The sequence below is a fragment of the Lichenostomus cassidix genome, unplaced genomic scaffold (genome assembly GCF_008360975.1).
Source record: "Lichenostomus cassidix isolate B80296 unplaced genomic scaffold, HeHo_3.0 HiC_scaffold_549, whole genome shotgun sequence".
NCBI lineage: Eukaryota > Metazoa > Chordata > Aves > Passeriformes > Meliphagidae > Lichenostomus > Lichenostomus cassidix.
The window spans coordinates 46045-65779 of NW_028147342.1; the positions used below are offsets into that span (position 1 = coordinate 46045).

General features: G+C 55.5%; 1 protein-coding gene across 2 annotated transcripts; it reads right to left on the reverse strand.

The window, feature by feature from the left end:
- Positions 1-35: 35 nt before the first annotated feature.
- Positions 36-17089, reverse strand: LOC146423375 (leucine-rich repeat neuronal protein 2-like). Of its 2 annotated transcripts, none has more exons than XM_085044831.1 (3): positions 16836-17089; positions 167-2932; positions 36-127 (listed from the first exon to the last, which is right to left on the reverse strand). In XM_085044831.1, exon 2 carries the CDS (start codon positions 2683-2685, stop codon positions 655-657), a length of 2031 nt encoding a protein of 676 aa, XP_084900957.1. In that variant the 5' UTR covers positions 2686-2932; positions 16836-17089; the 3' UTR covers positions 36-127; positions 167-654. The 2 variants fall into 2 exon arrangements, with proteins under 2 accessions (XP_084900957.1, XP_084900958.1); XM_085044832.1 differs by lacking the exon at positions 16836-17089 and adding an exon at positions 15662-15929.
- Between the last annotated feature and the right edge of the window lie 2646 nt (positions 17090-19735).

The window sequence follows — 19735 nt, forward strand, 5'->3', positions numbered from 1 at the left end:
AAGGTAAGCAGGGTGAAGATTTTCTTGCTCCCAGGTGAGGAAATAAATCCCAGTTTTTTAATCCACAGCTCTCAGGTTATAAATCCCATGGAGCTTCCCAAATCCATTGGGAATGGCTCTGGATTTGCTCTGTTGTTCTCCAGCTCATTCCCAATCCCATTCTGACATTCCCCTTTCCCATTTCCCATTCCCTGTGGCAATTCCAAGAGGATTTTTATCCCTTTTCCAGCTTTTTTTTGGGAACAGAGGTCACTAGGTGGCACTAGGAGCTCTCCCTCCTTGCAGGATCCACCCAAAGAACCCCAAACCCTGCATGGATCCCAAAGGAAAACCTCTTGCTTTTTAGGGTTTTTAAAGGTTTTTTTTGTATTTCCAAAGCAGAGAATGTCCAGCGAGGAAAGTGCCAACTCTGGGGTGTCCCATGAGTCCAGGGGGGACACAGTTTTGGGGTGATCTGATCGTTTTTATGGCTCTTCACCCCATTGTTGGGGCCCTCCCGGGGTTTTTCCGGGATCCACGGCCAAATCCTCGAGTTCACATCCATAAAATCCCATTTTCCCGCCGTCCACTTCGGCACTTCCATCAGTTTTTTTTTGGTAAAAAAACACTTCCCCCCTCCCCACCCACCCCAAATCCCCCCCAAATCCTCCCCTCTCAGCAATCCAGGGGTGCAGCCTGCACCTCCACGGCCAGCACTCTGCCTCGGGGCTGCGCCAGCACGGGGTAAACCACAATCCCTGTCCCTCCGATCCCATCCCGCTCCGATCCCAAACGAGCCGCCAGCCCGACAACCAGCAGCAGCACGACCAGCAGCACCGCCGTCCCCAGCGTCCCGCGACCCCACAGCGGCCCCGGCGTGGCTTCCTTCGTCCTGGCAGCGACACAGGCCACCCTGGCCGGCGAGGCCACCAAGGCCACGCGGAGACAAGCCCAGTACTCGGTGGCGGGGCGCAGGCGGGTGATGTTGAAGGCGTGAGTTCCCGACGGGATCCTCGCCGCGTCCGGCCGGGAGCCCAGCGCCGAGCTGGCCCAGGTGAGGTTGGACGAGACGGCGTTGAGGCGAGGCTGCCAGGCCAGCAGGATGTGGTGTGGCTGGACATCCACGGCCAGCAGCTCCAGGCGCTCGGGGCCCAGCGGGAAGGAGTGGTTGACCAACACTCGGACGCTGCGGGTGTCGGCGCCCAGCAGGTTGTGAGCCACGCAGGTGTACAGCCCGGCGTCACCCGCCGTCACCCCGCGGATCTCCAGCGTCCCCTCGGCGTGCACCGTGAATTTGGGATCATCCACACCGGGCAGCAGCTTCACCCCGTCCGGCGTCACCCAGAAAATCTCCGGTTCCGGTTCGGCCAGCGCCCGGCAGTGCAGAGCCACGGCGTCACCCGGTTCGGCGTCCAGGCGCGCGGGGAAGCTGCGGGCGGCGATGAGCGGCAGGCACTGCTCCGTCATGTCCCGTAACGGCACGTCCCGCACGGTGCGCCGCTGCAGCTCGGGCGGCTCGGCGCACAGCGTGGACTGCGGCTCGATGAAGCGCACCGAGCGCGAGGCGTTGACCCAGCGGATGACACAGTCGCAGCGCAGAGGGTTCCCGTGGATGCCGATCTCCTGCAGCCCCGGCAGCGACTCCAGCGTGCGGCGGTGCAAGGCACTCAGGGCGTTGTTGTTGAGCATCAGCGTCTCCAGGCGCGGCAGCCGCCGGAAGGCTTCGGGGTGGATGAAGGACAGCTTGGGGTTGTTGGTGACGTCCAGCTTGGTCAGCTCGGGCAGGTTGCTGAGGGCCAGGCGGTCGATGGACACCAGCTCGTCCATGTTGTTGAGGCCGAGCTCCTTGAGGTGCAGCATGTCGGCGAAGTCGCTCTGCTTCACCCTCTGCAGCGGGTTCTTGTTCAGATCCAGGAATTTGAGGCCGGGCACCCTCTGCAGGGCCCTCCTGGGGACATCGGCCAGCTCGTTGTCGTAGAAGGAGAGGCTCTCCAGGCTCCGCAGCCCCTCCAGGGCGAAATCCGAGATCTCCCGCAGGTGCATCCCGGCCAGCACCAAACTCCGCAGGTTGCCCAGCGGCCGGAAATTCATATCCAGGATGGCGTCCACCCTGTTCCCGCCCACCATGAGGATCTCCAGGCTGGGCAGCGCCTGGAACCAGCGGCTGTCCAGCGTCCGCAGCAGGTTGGAGTTGAGGTGCAGCCGCAGCAGGCTGCCCAGCCCGGCGAAGGCGCGGGGAGCGATGCTGCGGAGCCGGTTGTGGTTCAAATACAACTCCTGCAGATTCCCCAACCCCGGGAAGCTCCCGTCGGGCAGCTCCGACAGCTGATTCTCCTCCAGATGCAGGCTGAGCAGCTGCGGCATCTCCCCCAGCGCGAAATCCCCGACGCGGGAGAAGCTGTTCTGCGACAAATCCAGCTCGGAGAGGTTGCGCAGGTAGCCCAGCTCGCCCTCCTCCAGCCGCGCGATGTTGTTGCTCTGCAGCAGCAGCGTCTGGGTGCCCTCGGGGAGCTCCGCCGGCACGGCCGTGATGAAGAGGTCGTTGCAATCCACCGTGGCCGCCTCCCGGTAGGCGGAGCGCGGCGTGTACCACGGGCGGACCTGGCACACGCAGCGCGGCGGGCACGGCACCCTCCAGGGCACGGTGGGCACGGCGCTGGCCGCCACCGCGCACAGCAGCAGGCAGCTGGGCTGGAGGCCTCGCATTTTGGGCTGGGAGAGGTCACTGCGGGCGTCCGGAGGTGGCCGAAGGGGGGTGGTGAGGTGGGCACGGTGCCCGAGGGGGGAGATGCTCCATGCGAGCCACGGAAAGTGTCAGCGCCTGGCTGGAGCCCCGAGATGTGGGATCATGGCAGCGGGGGCAGCCTCAGGGGGAGGTGGGAAGCTGCTTCCTCCTCAAAGGGGTTGTTCCCGAGCTCGGCTGCATCTTCCCGGCTCCTCCTCAAGGGCATTCCTGGGAAAACAGGGAGATTCTGTTAGGGGAGGGGATGGGCTTGTGGGGAGCAAGCATTGGAGTGGAGAGGGGAAAAGCTGAGTGTGGGACCCCCAGGACCCCCAAAACATCCTGAAAAATCCATTTATTGCATTTTACATCCATGGCATTCTCTGTGCCCTCCTGTTCCACAGGATCTGGGTGGGATTATCCCATGGAATCTGCCCAGGACCCTCAAAATAACCCAATAAATCAACTTAATCCATTTTATATCCGTGGCTTCAACTGTGCCCTGCAGGGTGATAATTGTGGGTGGGATTATCCCATGGAATCTGCCCAGGACCCTCCAAAAAATCCATTTAGTCCATTTTATATCCATGGCATGCTCTGTGCCCTCCCATCCCACAGGATCTGGGTGGGTTTATCCCATGGAATCTGCCCAGGACCCCCGACAGCCCCCAGATCTGTGTCTGAACAGATTCAGAATAATTCTGTATTGGGAATAATTATCCATGGGGATAATTTTCCTTCAGGCTCTGCTCCCTGTCCTTTATCCTCCCCAGCTCAGAATTCCCACATCCAGGAGCTCCAGCCCCATTTTCAACCCTCCAGTGGGTCATTCCTTGGGGAGAAACATTCCCCAAAAACTGGGAATGTTTAGGGAAAAGCTGGGATGGCTTTCATCCCCCTGGCACCTCCTGCCCCTCTCCCCATCCATCCAAATTTTTATTCCCTGATTTCCTCCAGCTCTCCTGCCCTGCTCTGACCCCAATCCAACCTTTCCTCCCTCAAAAACATCTCACCCAGCAGGAAAAAATAAATGAATGGCGAAAAGCAAAGTTTGCTTTTCTCCCGGGAAAGTGCTCCCGAGCCGAGTTTATTCCAGCATCAACTCCTCCAGGATTGATCCTGGATTTTTTTCCCTCTTTTCCTGCTGCGAGGCTTTCAGCTTTTAAAGCAGCTCCTGGGGAAACGGCATGAAAGGGAAGGATGGATCCATCGATTCCCACTCCCTTCTGATGGACTCAGCTTTTCCTTTTAAGTGCTTCGATGGTTTTGGGTCTATAAAAACTCTCCGGCAGTTCAAATATCTCGGAATGTTTTCTCCTTTAAGAAAAAATATTACGGAGGAATTTCGGGGTTTTTAGTTATTTTCTTCAGGCTGTGGAGCAAAACTGAGAAATCCAACCCTTGTTTTCCAGGGAAATATCCCTCAGCTCTGCTGGTTTGTGTCCTTAAGTGGATTTTATCCCATTTTTCCCAGCGCAGATCAGGGTTGCAGCAGGGATGGCTGAGAAAAATCCTGGATATTCCTGGATAATCCAGGTGTTTGTGTGACTGGCGGGGTCAGAGCTGGTGGAGAAATGCTGGATTTTGGGAAAATTTGGGACTAAAATTCACGGTTTCAAATGGAAAGGAACACTGGGAGAGCTTTTCCATCTTTTCCAGTTCCTCCATATTCTCTGGATTCTCTTATCTTCTCCATCTTCCTCAGCTTTCCATCTTTCCCAGCTTCCCAACCTTCTCCAGCTTCCCAACCTTCTCAAACTTCTCCAGCTTTTCCAATTTCTCCAACTTCTCCATCTTTACCATATTCTCCAGCTTCTCCAGCTTCTCCATCTTTCCCATCTTCTCCAGCTTTTCCAGCTTTTCCGTCTTCTCCATCTTTCCCATTTTTTTCAACTTTTCCATCTTCTCCATCTTTCCCGTATTTTCCAACTTTTCCAGCTTTCCCAGCTTCTCCAGCTTCTCCCAATCCACCACCCTCCGGGAATTCTCTTGGAATTCCATCCCACCCCCTCTTCATCTTCACCGAGAGAGCAATTCCTTCCCAATATCCCAAAATCCCAGGAAAATCCAGGACCCCCCAGCACCTCCCAACTCCCCCCAAACCCCACCGAATCCCCGGAATGCCAACACCGCCGCTTTTCCCGAATTGGAGGATTTTCCCGGGATGGGAGGATTTTCCCGGGATGGGAGGATTTTCCCGGGATGGGAGGGTTTTCCCGGGATGGGAGGGTTTTCCAGGGATGGGAGGGTTTTCCTAGGATGGGAGGGTTTTCCCGGGATGGGAGGATTTTCCTGGGATGGGAGGGTTTTCCTGGGAAGGAAGGATTTTCCCGGGATGGGAGGATTTTCCCGGGATGGGAGGATATTCCCAGCATTCCCACCCCACTTTTCCAGCCGCTTCACTCCCCCCGAAATCCCCCGAGGGTGACAGCAGTGTCCCCACGCGTGTCCCACCCCGTGCTGTTCCCAGCGGCATTTCGGGATGCCATTCCCAAAATAAATATTTCCCCAACCCGGGGAACACCTGGCAAAAGTCCCTGCCGGGATTTTTCCTCGGGAAAAGCAGCTTTGGAAATATTCCCTTGTTGCTTTCACCAGGCCGCTTTTCCTGGAAGCAGGGCAGGTTTAGATGGGATTTTGGGAACAAATCCTTCCCTGGGAAAGCGAAAAAGCCCTGGCAGGGATTCTCCCATCCCTGGAATTGTCCAAGGCCAGGCTGGACAGCGTTTGGATCACCCAGGAGCTCCACAATCTCTCCAAACCCACCGATGCTGCTCCACCTCCTTTCCCAGCCTCCCTTAATCCTTGTTTTGTGCTCAGGGATGTTTTTTATTTTCCCCGAGCCTGGCAGGGAGGCCGATAACGTAATTCCCGCTGGTCTGGGAGGCAGCCAGGAGATAAAAACGCAGCCGGGAGCGGCTCAGGCTCGGCAGCCCGCGGGCAGCAGCGCCTGCTTCTTATCGAGAGCTTCTCTGCCTCTGCCCGGCTGGGATTTAATCAGGAGAGCTGGAAAAACAGCTTGGTGTTCCCATCCTGCTGCTTCCAGCCTCGGGGAGGGATGGTTTGGGGTCGGGAAGGGTTGGTTTGGGTCAGGAAGGGTTGGTTGGGGAGGGAAGGGATGCTGGATGTTGTTTCTCTCCCTTCCCGGGTTTGGATCTGCTGGATCTGCTTTCACATCCATCCCTCGAATAGCCTTTAAACTCTCGGGTTTCCAAGATAAAGAGGAAAATGGGAGTTTTTGGGGAAACAGGCGCTGGGGCAGGGGGTGAGTGAAGACAAATCCCAATTTCTCCATCTGCACAAATCCCAATTTCTCCATCAAAATCCCAATTTCTCCATCACAAATCCCAATTTCTCCATCACAAATCCCAATTTCTCCATCACAAATCCCAATTTCTCCATCACAAATCCCAGTTTCTCCATCACAAATCCCAATTTCTCCATCTGCACAAATCCCAGTTTTTCCATCTGCACAAATCCCAATTTCGCCATCCACACAAATCCCAATTTCTCCATCTGCACAAACCCCACTTTCTCCATCACAAATCCCAATTTCTCCATCTCCAAGCCCCCCAAAACTTCCGGATGCTCCACCAAACCATGATATTTTCCCACGGGATCTCCGCGGGAATCACGCACTTCCAGCCGGAGACTCGCTCGGTACTCGACGCCCAACCAGCATCATCCTCAATCTAAACGAAGCATTCCAGAGAAAGGGAATTCCGTGAGAATGTGGATCCATCGGGAATGTGAGAATCCCAGGATGGCTCAGGATGCACGAGGAGCAGAAAATCAGGAAGGGGATGCAAACCGAGCGTTATTTGGGATGAAGTGCCAAAGGATGTGCCACAGCAGGATGCACCGACAGCCCTCAAATCCAACTTCTATCGCCTCTGGAATTCGGAAAGCGGCTGAAATTCACGGCTTTTCCCTGCATCCCGGGAAAAACGGGCTGCCAGAGGGGCCGGGAGGGGAGGAGGAGCGCGCCGGAATCACTCAGCCCTCATTAGGGCAAATTAAAACCGGGAGCGAGATGACAATTGCAATTTGTGCCCTGCTAATTGTTCTCCTCGGCGGCGATCGGCGGGCAGATTGCGGGAATCAATTGCTCTCAGTCCCAGGTGGGGAGGCCAAGAGCCCGGCTGGAAAAGCGGAGATGGAGCCGGCGGTGATTCCGTGGGAATTTTGGGAATTTTGTCCAGGTTTAGCACCCGGAATGTGTTAAATCCCGTCGGGAATGGGCGCTGGGATGAGGGCAGGGAGAGTGGGGAGATCCCCAAAACTGCTCCCGCGGAATTCCAGTGGGGGAAAGCTCAGGATGGCTCCTGTGGGATCTCAGTTTTCCCAATCCCAGGAAGCCTCTCCCTGTTTTTCCCAGGGATGGAATGCTGTCAAGGGCTGGAGTGACCAAACAGCTCCCGAGGGCTTGGGGACACCATGGAGTGACATCCCAGCAGGATCTGGGATCCTCCTGGCAGAGCTGATCCTGCCCTGTGGATCCATGGCTGGAAAGCCCCATGGATCCCACCTGGATCCATGGCCGGGATGGTCTGGAATTACCACAGGGACACGAGGGGACAACCAGGGGACAGCCAGAGGTGTCCCAGCTCCCAATTCCTGACCAATCCCACGACTGGAATCGCTGGGATTCCAGATAAAAGGGAATCAGGGATAAAAGATAATCAGGGATAAATCCGAGCCCACCCTGCTCCAAGGATCTGCACATCCCTGGGGGTCTCCACCGCCCTCCCTCCGCACGGTGACACCCCTGTCACCCCCTGCCACCCCCGAGGCTCTCCATCCCGCTGCGGCGCCAGGCGCAGCTCTCATCCATCAAACCTCCCCCTCCGGAGCATCCTCCGCGCTGTTCCTCCGCAGGGCGCTGGGGAAGGCGCTGGGAGCGCTGGCGTGTATTTATAGCTGCCGGCGAGGGGAAGGTGACAGATCGCAGCGGGAATTGAGACCTGCGGCTCCTGCCAGAGACCCCCGGCCTGGGGGCTGCACAGCCTGGGCTGGGGTGGTCTTTCCCTTGGGAAAACATCGCTCTGCCAGCCACTCTCCATCTCTTTTCCATCCCCAGGGTTAGCCGGGAGATTCCTGGTGTCACCGCGGAACGAGGGATGGCTCATCTCGATGTCCCTGCCCCTGTCGCTCCAGGCTGGAGTGTCCGGCCAGGTGAGCAGAGCCAGGTGAGCAGGGCAGGTGAGCAGGCCAGGTGAGCAGAGCCGGACCAGCCGGACCCCAGCTGGACCCCCCAGCCTGGCACATCCACCCAAAACCATTCCTGCAGCTCTTTTTCCCCCTTTTCCTTTTCCCGCAGGACTCTGTGACCCTGAGCCACCTCCTGCCACTCCCTCAGCCCGGGGAGGCCTCGGGCAGGGATCGGTAAGGGAGGACATGGATCGGGAAGGGAGGACATGGATCAGGAAGGGAGGACATGGATCGGGAAGCACAGCAGCTGCCAGAGGCTGGGATCACTCCTGTTGAGCTTCGCCAACGTGACAGCGCCAGGGACTCGTCAAACCCCGAGTGGCTGAGCCCGGCGGCGCAGGGAAGGCACGGGAAAGGCTGATCCCGGTTTTCAGGAGGTGGAAAGAGAGATCCAGGGGGTTTCCCTGCTGGATCTCTCCATCGGGATGCAGGGAAAGAGCACCGGCCCGGCTGGGGTGAAGGGGAAACGCCCGCAGCGCTCGGGACGAGGTGTTTGTTCCAAGGATTCCTCCACCCTGAGCCCCTTGGGAAGGGTTTGGAGAGCTCCGGATACTGAACCCTTTGGGAAAACCGAGTCAGTCCCGCGGAGGAGCTGGGAATGAGGAGGGATGCTGGGATCGCTTCCTGTTATCTCTCCCTGCTCTGATCAGACAGACGAGCGGCGCCGCGGCTTCCCCAGGGAGGAGAATTCCCACATGGAATTGTCCATTTCCCTGCTGCTCCTGACTGCTGGAGACACGAGGGTCTCCATCCCAATATCCCATCTCAGTATCCCATCTCAGTATCCCAGCATCCCATCCCAATATCCCATCCCAATATCCCAGTATCCCATCCCAGGATTCCATCCCATCCCATCCCAGACGATTTTTCCATCTCCTCTCCCTCCGGTGGGTGCAGAATCCACATCCCATTGGAAAATCCCTCTCTGGCAGCCCAGCGAGGAGCTCAGCCCCCCAAATCCCATCAAAAATTCCAAATTCCATCCTCCCCAACTCCCCTAGCCCTTCCCGGGGCTTTCTTTCCTGACTATTTTCCCATCCCAATATCCCAATATCCCAATATCCCAATATCCCAATATCCCAATACCCCAATATCCCAATATCCCAATATCCCAATATCCCAATATCCCATCCCATTCCCTAATAAAGGAGCACAGGGATCTCCAGGACACTCAAGGGACATTGCTGCTGCTGCTGCTCTGCTGCATCATTCCCAATGACCTTCCCAGCGGATCAGCTTCCCGGCGGGAATGATCCATAATTAATTAATTAACCAATCATTAACGCCGCCTCATTTGCAGAGCAGCTCCCCCCCCGATCCTCCCCCTTCCCCTTCCCAGGCCAAGGCCGAGGGCAGCGCGATGGGACTGGGAATGCTCCGGGCAAAGTCAAAGGGTCGGAGCTCCACATCCGCGTGGTTTTCCATAAATTTGCCACGATTCCCAGCCGAGATTGGATCTGAAGGACAGAGAGGCTTCGGGAGAACATCCAAACCAGTCCGTTCCCAGTGGGATACTGGAAATTGTGGCTCCCAGCACCCCAAGGATGCTGGATTGGGTGGAAAACCTCCCAATCCAGAGGTTGAGAATGGCCATTGGCTGCTCCAGCACTGCCCTCGGGATATTTTGGGAAGAAATATGTGGAATTCCCTCCAGAGGGATAAATCCAGACTCTTTAAACTCCCCCAGCCAGGGAGGGTTGGGAGGGGAAATTCAGGTTATTAAAGCTGGAAAAGCCAGGAATGAATTCCAGGGTGTGATTAAAACCCAACCCATCCCGGGATCTCTCCTGGTGTTTCTCCAGCGGTTCCTGCAGTTGGAAACAACATTCCTGCGGCTCGGCGGGTGGGAATGCCGCAGGGGAAGAGGCTGGAGAACCGGGAATGTCGCACGGAATCTTCCCGCTTTGGGCTGATTTGTGTCTCCATCCATGGATGGAGCTGCTCCTCCGGGAGGAAAGGGAGCCGGGAGGGAATTCCAGGGGATTCCAGAGTCGGGAATGGGCGCTGGGATGAGGGCTGGAGAAAGGGGAGATCCCCAAAACTGCTCCTGCTGAATTCCAGCGGGGGAAAACTCGGGATGGCTCCTGTGGGATCAGAGATTTCCCAATCCCAGGAAACCTTTCCCTGTTTTTCCTTGGAGCATCCCAGGGATGGAGTGCCGTATAGGGCTGGGGTGACCAAACAGCCCCCGAGGGCTTGGGGACACCATGGAGTGACATCCCGGCAGGATCTGGAATCTTCCTGGCAGAGCTGATCCTGCCCTGTGGATCCATGGCTGGAAAGCCCCATGGATGCCACCTGGATGCCTCTGGAATTACCACAGGGACACGAGGGGACAAGCAGGGGACAGCCAGAGGTGTCCCAGCTCCCAATTCCTGACCAATCCCACATCTGGAATCTCTGGCTGCAGGACAGGGCAAAAAGGAGGGAATATCCAGCAGTAAAAAACCCCAAAAAACCAAGGGAAAGAGCAAATCCAGGCTTTTCCCACTGCAAAAAGCAGATCCAAACCCGGGAAGGGAGAGAAACAACCTCCAGCATCCCCAAAAAAACCCCCCTGGATTGGCGCGAATGCCGAGGAGTCATTAGGAATCATCAGGAAAACGTACGGTTGCCATGGCAACTGCCAGGCAGGATTTTGGCTGCCTCACCCCTCCCCGGGCACCGAGCGGATCCGGGGGATGGAAGCGAATCCCTCTGGAAGCGCCGGGGAGCTGGGGAGGATGGGATTTGGGGTTTTTTATGGGATTTTTTGGGGGGGGATGGATGAGCTCCTCGCCGGGTCTCAGGGATTTTCCAGCGGGATGTGGATTTTGCACCCAGCGGAGTGGGAAGTGATGGAAAAACCTCCCCAGGGTGAGGGATGGAGATGATTCCCGGCAAAATCCACCTCTGGTTTGTTGGGAATAAAATCATCCCGCTGGCCGCCGGGAGAGGAGGGGAAAGGGAATTAATCCGTGGGAGGAAAAAGTGGGATGAGGCAAAGGTTTGGAGCTGGAATGGAGCTGGAGCAGCAGGGAAAATTTTGGGGATCCAAGGTGCATCCCGGCTGCTCATCCCCCTCATTCCCATGGGAAAATCCCGCAGTTTCCAGGGGTTCTGCGACAGGAAACAGAAAAACCTGGAAAACGCAGCGGGAAAAGCTCATCCCTGTTCCCTCTTGCCGGGAATGGAATTCCATGGACCAGGAATGGGATGGCAAACGCTGGGAGTGGCTTCTCCATGTGACTGGAGATATCTCGGAAATATCCCAGAAATATCCCAGAGATATCCCAGAAATGTCCCAAAAATGTCCCAGAAATATCCTAACGATATCTCAGAGATATCCCAGAGATATCCTAGAAATATCCCAGAAAAAATCCCAGGAATATCCCAGAGATATCCCAGAAATATCCCAGAGATATCCCAAAAATATCCCAGAAAAAATCCCGGAGATATCCCAGAAATGTCCCAGAAATATCCTAGAGATATCCCAGAAAAATCCCAGAAATGTCTCAGAAATATCCTAAAGATATCTCAGAGATGAGATATCCCAGAAATAGCTTAGAAATATCCCAGAGATATCCCAGAAGTAACCCAGAGATATCCCAGATATGTCCCAGAGATATCCCAAAAATATTCCAGAAATATCCCCAAAATATCCCGGAAATATCCCCAGAGATATCCCAGAGATATCCCAGAGATATCCCAGAAATACCCTGGAGATATCCCAGAGATATTCCAGAAATATCCCAGAAAAATCCCAGAAAAATCCCAGAAAATCCCAGAAAAATCCCAGAAATATCCCGGAGATTTCCCATTCCCTAACAAATCCCACCCAAAGGCAAAGGCAGATCCCGAATTCCTGCTGCCAGCCTCGGAGCAGAAATTCCAGAGGGATGGTTTGGGATGGTTTGGGATGGAAACAACCCCAAAGCCTGCGGAAAACCGGGAAAATCGGGAAAATCGGGAAAATCCAAGCGAGGACAACCCTGCTGGAGGAAGGACAGGAGGCATTTCCCAAGAAAATTCAACCGGGAAAAACAGAGCCAAGGAATTCTCAAACAACCATAAAAACAGCTGGAAAACATCCCTGAAATCCCATTTTTTTATCCAATTTAACAAGAATTCCATGGAAAGGGAAGCTCGGCGGGGAATTCCAGCCCCAAAATTCCAAAGGATTGACCCCAATCCCCACCCTGGGCGCGGATAAAGGGATGAATCCCGCAGAAAACCGGGAATTCGGGAATGTCCCAGGGTTTGGGACAACCCAGGGTGGGAGCAGCGAGTGGGAGTTGGGAGAAGTGACTCAGGAAATGGGAGCGAAAATCAGAATTTTCCATGGGAATCAAAGCCTTCCCGGGAAAAACCTCCGCAGCAATTTGCAAGTCGGGATCAAAGCCTCCTCTCCCCTTTTTTTTTCTTTTTAATTTATTTTTTTGGGATTTCAAGGGAAGGGAGAGGCTTTGATGAGGAGTCAAAGGATGGTTTGAGGACCCAAAATATTCCCTGGAATTGAAGGATCATCCTCTGGAAAAGGCGACGAGCACAGGATGGAAAAGCTTCTCCCAGCTCAGACCAAACCGGATCGTTTTTCATGGATCATAAATAGGGAAAAAACCCATTTTTGGGGTTTTTTCCCTTTTCCAAGTAGCCAAAATTCACATTTTTCATCCTTTTCCCGCTTTATTCCCAACGCTCCTGCCGGGAATCAGGACAGGGAAGAGCAAAGCTCTTTTTTTTCCCCCTAAACCAAAGATCTGAATTCTCCTCTCATCCTTTGGGAAAAGCTGGTTAAGATGCAAAACCCTTTTTTTCCTGCTGATTACAAATTCCTCACTGATGAAGCTTTTTAAATTCCAAACGAGCCTTATTAAAACCTCTCTCTTCCCGAATTTTTTTTTCTTTTTTTTCCCAGCTTAAACCTGGAAAAATCTCATTTTTCACCGCCGGGAAGGACAAAACCCTGACCCTCAAATTCCATCTGGGAGTGATTTATTATTATTATTTTGGGTTCTAAATTCCATGGAAAAATGGGTTTGTAAGGGAGGTTGGGAGAGGCTGCAGAGCCTGGAGAGGATCAGGGAAAATGGAGGGAAAACCTGGTTGAGCCGGTAAATAATTCATCCCAAAAAATTCATCCCGAAAAATCCATCTCGAATAATTCATCCCAAAAAATTCATCCCAAATAATTCATCCCGAAAAATCCATCTCGAATAATTCATCCTGAAAAATTCATCCGGAAAATCCATCCCGAATAATTCATCCCAAAAAATTCATCCCAAATAATTCATCCCGAAAAATCCATCCCGAATAATTCATCCCAAAAAATTCATCCCGAATAATTCATCCCGAAAAATCCATCCCAAATAATCCATCCCGAAAAATCCATCCCGAAAAATTCATCCCGAAAAATTCATCCCGAATAATTCATCCCGAATAATTCATCCCAAATCATTCATGGATGGAGTTTGGGTGCAAAGCAACCCCAGACTTCACTCCCAATTAAGCCCTTTGTGAATCGCCTGGGAACGAATCCCAATTTTCCCCACGTTTGTTTGTCGTTCCGGATCGCTCTCCAAACCCAGCCGCCACATAATTCCTGCTTTTTTTCCCGACTGTTTGCAAACAGCTCCAGCTGCCAGCGTTCACAGGGGGAGCCGGGGGGGGGTTTCCCAGCCCCTATCCCGGCTGGAAATCTGGGAATTTTCCATGGGAATGATGTCCAGGAACTCCCGGCTGGATGGAGAGGGGACGACAAGAGAGATATTCCCAAAAAAATCCTAAAATCCAGCTGCTGGAGCAGCTTTTTCCTGAGCATTCCATCATCAGATGGATGTCCTGGAATGCTGGAATTCCTTGGTGTTGGATAAAGGGATGCTGGAAGTGATCTGGCTTATCCAGGAGGATAAATGGGATCCCCCAAAATCCCAAATTTCCACCCCAAAATCCCAAATTTCCGCCTCAAAATCCCAAATTTCCACCCCAAAATCCCAAATTTCCACCCCAAAATCCCAAATTTCCACCCCAAAATCCCAAATTTCCACCCCAAAATCCCAAATTTCCGCCCCAAAAACCCCAAAAGTTCAGGGTTTTATCCACAGGGACATTTCTGGATGAGTTATCAGCTCATCCCGTTTTCCTGATTATCCCGGGAAGCAGCGGCTGGGGTTGGAATTCTCCTTCCGGAGCTCCGGAGCGCCTGGAGGGCATTTTTCCCGGGAAAAATCCCATAAAACCGAAGTCACCGGTGCCTCCCGGGATCCTAACCCTCATTCCAGGGGCCGGAACTCTGGAATTGGGGAAAAAAATTGGGAAAAAAACCAGCGGGAAATCTCCCTCATGTCACCAGGACAGGTGACATTCCCAGCCTTCCCCATGGACCTTCCCAGCATCCCTGCCCTAGCAATCCAGGAAATTTGGGATTGTGTCCCTAAATGGCAGGGAAATGGGATTTTTCCGGATGAAATGAGGATCAGGGATGAGCCAGAGGGAGAAGGAGGTGAGGGTGGTCGCCTTGGGAATGGGAGATTCTGTGGGAATGGGAATTTTCATGGGAATGGGAATTTCCGTGGGAATGGGAATTTCCAAGGGAATGGGAGATTCTGTGGGAATGGGAATTTCCATGGGAATGGGAACAGCTCCTTCAGACCCTCAGGAAGGCAATTCCAGCTCAATTCCCAGAGATTTGGGAACAGAGAATTCCTGCTGCTCCCCAGCCCTGCTGAGGTGGGATGGCGTTGGGTTCCCGCAGAATTCCCAGACAGATCCTACAGAATTCCTGACCCTTTTCCAGAGAGATCCTACAGAATTCCTGACCCTTTCCCAGAGAGATCCTACTGAATTCCCATCCCTTTCCCAGAGGAATCCAGCAGAATTCCCAGCCTTTTTCCAGAGGGATCCTACAGAATTCCTGACCCTTTTCCAGACGAATCCTACAGAATTCCCAACCGTTTTCCAGAGGGATCCTCCAGAATTCCCAGCCCTTTTCCGGAGGGATCCCACAGAATTCCTGACCCTTTTCCAGAGGAATCCCACAGAATTCCTGACCCTTTTCCAGAGGATCCTGCCGGCTCTGCCGGGGGTGTTGGCACAGCTCAGCTCCCTCAGTTTTCCACCGCGGAGGAGGAAAGAATTCCCTGGAATTCCCAAGGATTGACCCGGAGCAGCCAAAGGAAAGGGCTGGGAATGGCCGAGGCTGAGCCCTGCCCTGCCCTGCCACCTCCAGAGGTGACACCGAGGTGACAAAACAGCCCCAGCAAGGCGGAGACACAGGAAATGGAGAGTCGCGAACACCGGGAAAAGCCTCGGCAGAGCCGGATCAAAATCCTACACCCCACGGAGCTGGGAGATGCCACCCCACATCCCCGAGGGACACCCCAGGACAATCCCCGAGGCCGGGAATGTCGCCCTGAGGCACCTGGCGTCACCGCGCGGCTCGGGGTGAGGAGGGTAGGGATGGAATATTCCCTTGGCAGCTTTTCCAGGCGCTCCGGCAGCAGCCGGGCTGCAGGATCGGGGCAGGCAGGGCTGGGTCCTGGCTGGGCGCCAGGGCGGCATCCGAGCTGGGGACACGGAGGGGACACGGAGGGGACACAGAGGGGACAAGGAGGTGACACAGAGGGGACAAGGAGGTGACACAGAGGGGACAAGGAGGTGACACAGAGGGGACACGGAGGGGACACAGGTGGCTCCCGAGCTGCCAGCCCTGGCGGGTCCAGGCCGATCCCGGCCATCCTTTTCCCCCCAAAAAGTGACGGCAGCACCCACCTGCACCTCCCGGCCAAACCCTCCCTGCCAGCGCCGCTCCGAGGCCTTTTCCCGGCCCTGAACACTCCCTGCCACCCGCTGGGTGTCACACCAGCTTGGGACAATCCCTGCGCCTCCAGCCGCTGCTCCTGGGCACCTCCAACCCCCTTTTTCCAGGCTCTGCCACGAGCCGGGGGAGGTGGGCGAGCACCGGGATGGGCGAGCAGGTCGCTGGCAGCCCCGAGCCCTTCCCGGGATGCTCCCGGGGCTCTCCCGGTGGCACGGCTCGGCCCGGCTCGGCTCGGCTCGGCTCGGCCCGGGCAGGGCTGGCTGCTGGCACGGCGCTCGGGCACTGCGGGCGGCGCCGCGGCGGGGAGGGGCAGCGCCGGGGAGGGGGAGGTAAACACGGAACGAGCACGGAAATGGGCGAAACGACACCAAAATGACACCGCGGCCGCTCCCGAGTGTCCTTTGCCATCACCTCCGCCTGTCCCCCCGCCATTCCCGGCGGGCTGTCCCCTCTCCGCGGCGGCGGAAGGTGAGGGAGGGCAGGGCAGGAGCGCCGCCGTGTTTATTTGATTCAACAGCCGCTTTTCCGCCTCCCTCCTGTCATATTTGCGCTCGGGAACCGAGGGGTTAATGGCCGGGAAGCGCCTGGATCGCATCCTGCCTGGATCGCAGCCCCGCCGGCGGCTCAGCCCCAGCGCATCCCGCCGCCTCGGCCTCCCTCATCCTCATTCCCATCCCCATTCCTAATCCCATTCCCATCTCCATCCCCTTTCCCATCCCCATTCCCATTCCCATTCCCATTCCCATTCCCATTCCCGTTCTCATTCCCATCCCCATTCCCATTCCCATTCCCATCCCCATTCCCATTCCCATCCCCATTCCATCCCCATCGGGATGAGAATCCTCTCGATCCCAGCGGAGTTTCCAGGATCGGGAATGCAGCTCCATCCCTGCCTGCCTCCCGCACCCCTCCCGGCTCTCTGCCCATTCCCGATTTTTTTCCCCACCTTTTTTCCCCCTTTCCTCCCCAAACCCACCGTTTAGCAGGGAAAACGAAGCTCTGGAAGGGAAAAAAAACCAACCCAACCCCAAACAAACGGGCTCGGCGCTGCTGCAGAGCGCAGGATTTCCCCCAAATCCACCCCGGAATTAAGCACCGCCGAACCCCAAACGGCCCCCAACTCACCCCGGGATTGTCCCCGTCCCCGCGCCGCTGTCACCGCCACAGCTGCCCGCACATGTGGCAGACAAAGGGCCGGCTGGCTGCCGAGCTGTCACCTCCTGGGCTGGAATCTCTCCTCGTCCCTCAGGGCGGCGACAAGGCCAGCAGGACCCTCCGGCCGCGCTGACCCTCGGGAGGCGGCGGGGAGAGCTCTTCACCCTCCGCTCGCCTTCGCAGCCGCGCAGCCCGAGCTGCCTGCGAGCTCTTCCTCCCCTCCTCCTCCTCCTCCTCCTCCCTTCCCCGATCCTCCTCCCCCTCGCTCCAGCCTCGGCGCCACGACGTGCCGCCCACCCGAGCGGCTGCTGCCGGCAGCGCCTTAACCCCTGCGGCTCCGGCAGCTCCCCGGGGATGCTCCCGAGGGAGGGAAAACCTCCCGGGAATGTTCCCGAGGGATTGGGAAAGCTCCAGGGAATGTTCCCGAGGGATTGGGAAAGCTCCCGGGAATGCTGAGCGACCGCAGAGCATCTCTGCTGCCCTTCCCGCGGGTTGGGGTCACCCTTCGGGGTGGTCCAAATCCCCTCCTGCCCACCGGGTTTTCTTGGATTTGGGAAGATCCCACCGGGATTTTTTGGATTTGGGAAGATCTCACCAAGATTTCTTGGATTTGGGAAGATCCCACCAAGATTTCTTGGATTTAGGAAGATCCCACCGGGATTTCTTGGATTTAGGAAGATCTCACCAAGATTTCTTGGATTTGAAAAGATCCCACTGGGATTTTTTGGATTTGGGAAGATCCCACCAAGATTTCTTGGATTTGGGACGATCACACCGGGTTTTTTTTGATTTGGGAAGATTCGACGGGGAATTTTTGGCTTTGGAAAGATGCGCCTTGCTGTGGCCTCGCCAGCTCGTTGTCCCCTCCTGTCCCCTCGCCCTCCCAGGGGACAGCGCGGACACCCCGAGGGGTTTGGCAGCTCAGGATGCGCTGCTCATTTGGGGCTCATTTCCCCCAAAAATCCGGATGTCCAGGGATTCTTAACCTTGGAAAAACCGGGAAAAACGACAGATTTGGGGTTCCGGTTGTGCCACCCGTTTCAGCGGCGGGGATGGAGAGCCCCACCCACCCTGACACCCAAAATTTGACCCCAAAATTCCCCAAAGCAGGGAAAAATGGGATGGTGGGACCCCAAAATTCCCCAACGCAGAGAAAAATGGGATGGTGGGACCCCAAAATTCCCTCAGGGGAAAAGGGGGAGAACCCAAAATTCCCAACACTGGGAAAAATGGAGGTGGAAACACCGAAATGAGGTGGTGACAAAATTCTGTCACCCCCAGCTGCCGGGCTGGACAAGGGCAGGATTTGGGGTGGGGACAGCAAAACTGGATCGGCAGGACTTCCCACGACATCGCGACATCCCACGGCAGGATTTTCCCGCTGGATCCTCCCAGCCTGGAGCTCCCGGGAGGTCCTTTTGGGACACCCAAAGGTGACCCTGGAGGCGCTGGGGTGGCAGCAGCGACATCCCCTTCTGCTCCGAGGGATCAGGGCTGGATTTTAGCATCCCTCCTAGCTTGGCAGAGCATTCCCGGGATCAGAGGATTTTCCGACGGCGAAAGGAAAAACGGGAGGTTTCACCCAGCTCTGGGTCACGCGAGGAAATGTCCTTTTATTTTTGCCAAATCCCATTAACATCACGTGGAAAATCCCCTGTGGAGGTCCTGGTGGGCTGGAAAGCCCAAAAACCACCCGAAAAAAGTGGATTTTGTTCCCTTGCCCACATCCTGCTGCTGTGGATACTCAGATTTGGGGTTGGTTTGCGGATTTTTTTCTTTTTCTTTTTTCTTTTTTTACAATAAAAACCCCATTACGATTTGCCTTTATTTCAACCCTCTCTTCATCAGGATCCTTTAGGATCTTTAGGATCACCAGGATCATCCCTGTGACCAAATTTCCAGCCAGCCCCTTGTCCGGGGAAGGAAAGGAACCGGAATATGGAATTCCCACTGCTCCAGAGGAAAGAAAGGAACTGAAATCAGGAATTCCTGCCGATCCAGGGGAAGGAAAGGAACTGGAATCAGGAATTCTCGCTGCTCCAGGGGAAAGAAAGGAACTGGAATTAGGAATTCCTGCTGTTCCAGGGGAAGGGAAGGAACTAGGATTAGGAATTCCTGCTGCTCCAGGGGAAAAAAGATCTGGGATCAGGAATTGTCTCTGCCCCAGGGGAAAGAAAGGAACTGGAATCAAAAATTCTCTCTGCTCCAGGTGAAAGAGAGGAGCTGGAATCAGGAATTCCCTCTTCTCCAGGAGAAGGGAAGGAGCTGGAATTAGGAATTCCCGCTGCTCCAGGGTAAAGAAAGGAACTGGAATTAGGAATTCCTGCTGCTCCAGGGGAAATAAAAGAGCTGAAATCAGGAATTCCTGCTGCTCCAGGGGAAAGAAAGGAGCTGAAATCAGGAATTTTTCCTGCTACAGGGGAGGGAAGGAACTGGAATCAGGATTTCCCGCTGCTCCAGACATTCTCTGGGGGCAGAAAAAAGCCACTCCCGGGTGGCCTGGAGCCCTGTCCATGTCACCCCTGTCCATGTCACCCCGTCCATGTCACCCCTGTCCATGTCACCCTGCCCATGTCACCCTGCCCATGTCACCCTGTCCATGTCACCCCTGCCCATGTCACCCCTGCCCATGTCACCCTGTCCATGTCACCTTGTCCATGTCACCCCATCCATGTCACCCCCGTCCATGTCACCCTGCCCATGTCACCCCCATCCATGTCACCCCTGCCTGTCCATGTCACCCCTGCCCATGTCACCCCTGCCTGTCCATGTCACCCCCATCCATGTCACCCCTGCCTGTCCATGTCACCCCTGTCTGTCACACCCTCCTGGCATTCCCGAGCTGCTGCAGGGGATGAGTAATTCCTGCC